The sequence below is a fragment of the Blastocystis sp. subtype 4 genome (genome assembly GCF_000743755.1).
Source record: "Blastocystis sp. subtype 4 strain WR1 chromosome Unknown seqid_0852, whole genome shotgun sequence".
Lineage (NCBI taxonomy): Eukaryota > Bigyra > Opalinata > Blastocystidae > Blastocystis > Blastocystis sp. subtype 4.
In genome coordinates this window covers 1-1,344 of record NW_014568695.1, presented here as the reverse complement: position 1 = coordinate 1,344, position 1,344 = coordinate 1, and the positions used below count along the sequence as shown (strand labels likewise).

At 38.3% G+C, this 1,344-nt stretch overlaps 1 protein-coding gene across 1 annotated transcript; it reads left to right on the top strand.

Annotated features, from left to right (window-relative positions):
- Positions 1–189: 189 nt before the first annotated feature.
- JH06_5779 (cadherin domain-containing protein) lies at positions 190–1,344 on the top strand (the record flags this gene model as incomplete). The annotated part of the gene is made up of 1 exon (XM_014669229.1): positions 190–1,344. A coding segment is annotated over one exon (1,155 nt), but the record flags the coding sequence as incomplete, so codon positions are not given.

Sequence of the window (1,344 nt, the reverse complement as noted above, 5' to 3'; positions counted from 1 at the left end):
CACTTCATCCACTGTTGACAATTCATATACTGATTTGAAGTACTATGTTGTGACTCTTCCAGGTAAACAAATGCAAACTTCAACAGTAACGAGTCCAGTTACATTCCTTGAATCTGGAAGTAACACGATTGCTATTGCGTTGCGATTGTTGCTATTACTGACAGTTACACCACATCCTATTTCGATGCAATGGTTCGTTTGATGTCATCAGAACAATCTGAATCTCATATCTGGGAATACACTATTACAGCTACTGGACTAATTCGAACTACAACAAGTCCTTTCGATATGTATTATGGAAGTGCCATTTATTATTCAACCTGCACTGAAAATACTTTCATAGTGACTCTATCAAACAATCGTCGTGAATGGATCAGTTCTGTTCAGATTCAGAACTATTATTCTTCATCATCAATCTATATTGGCCAAGAGACGACCCAATTCAATTTGTATGGTCGTAACTTGGGAACAGATGAGTGGACACTTCTGAAGGAAGTCACTGGTCTCACTTATTCAACTCCTGGTCAGAAGAATAAGATCTATTTCTCTAACAATACTCCTTACAATCAATTCAAGTTTGAGAACTTTGGTACTGGTAATCCTTCTTCTTGTGATTGGAGAGTTCAATCTCTGGATCTGTTTGCTGATAATGTGTTGGTTGATATTCCTAACTTCACTTATGATTCTTCAGTCACTGTATTCAAGAATGTTGAGATGTCTGAAGTGATTCCTGAGAATGGAGATGGTTATATGAACTTCAGAATCAATCCTTCTCTTCCTGCTGGTATTGTGTTGGATCCTCATACTGGTTGGATTTCAGGTACTGCCACTGTTGAGAGTAGTGCTCAAACTTACACCATCACTGCTACTAAGATGACTGGAGGAGATGTGACTGATTCTATCTCTCTATCAGTTTCAATATGTACTGGAGGCAAGGGATTGATGACTGTTCGTATCAGAGCTGACGCTAATAAAGATGAGAACTCATGGAAATTGTATGAAGGAAGAGGAACCTCAGGAACTGTATTGAGATCTGTAGACAAATTCCCTGTATCGAGTGCTTATTTCTATGTTGATTTCTGTTTGAATGATGGAATCTACACATTCCAAGGAGCTGATTCATTTGGAGATGGATGGCAGACTGGAAGTGGTTACACTCTGACTGTTGATTATGGAGAAATGGAGTTGGATATCATGACAATGAATGGTCAGAATTATTCACCTATCTATGTATCAAGTGTGTTTTCAACATATTTCCCTTTCCAGATTGAATACACAGATTGGAAGGTGATACAGAGTGATGTGTCAAGTGATTGGAATACTGTCAGTTTCGATGATTCCACT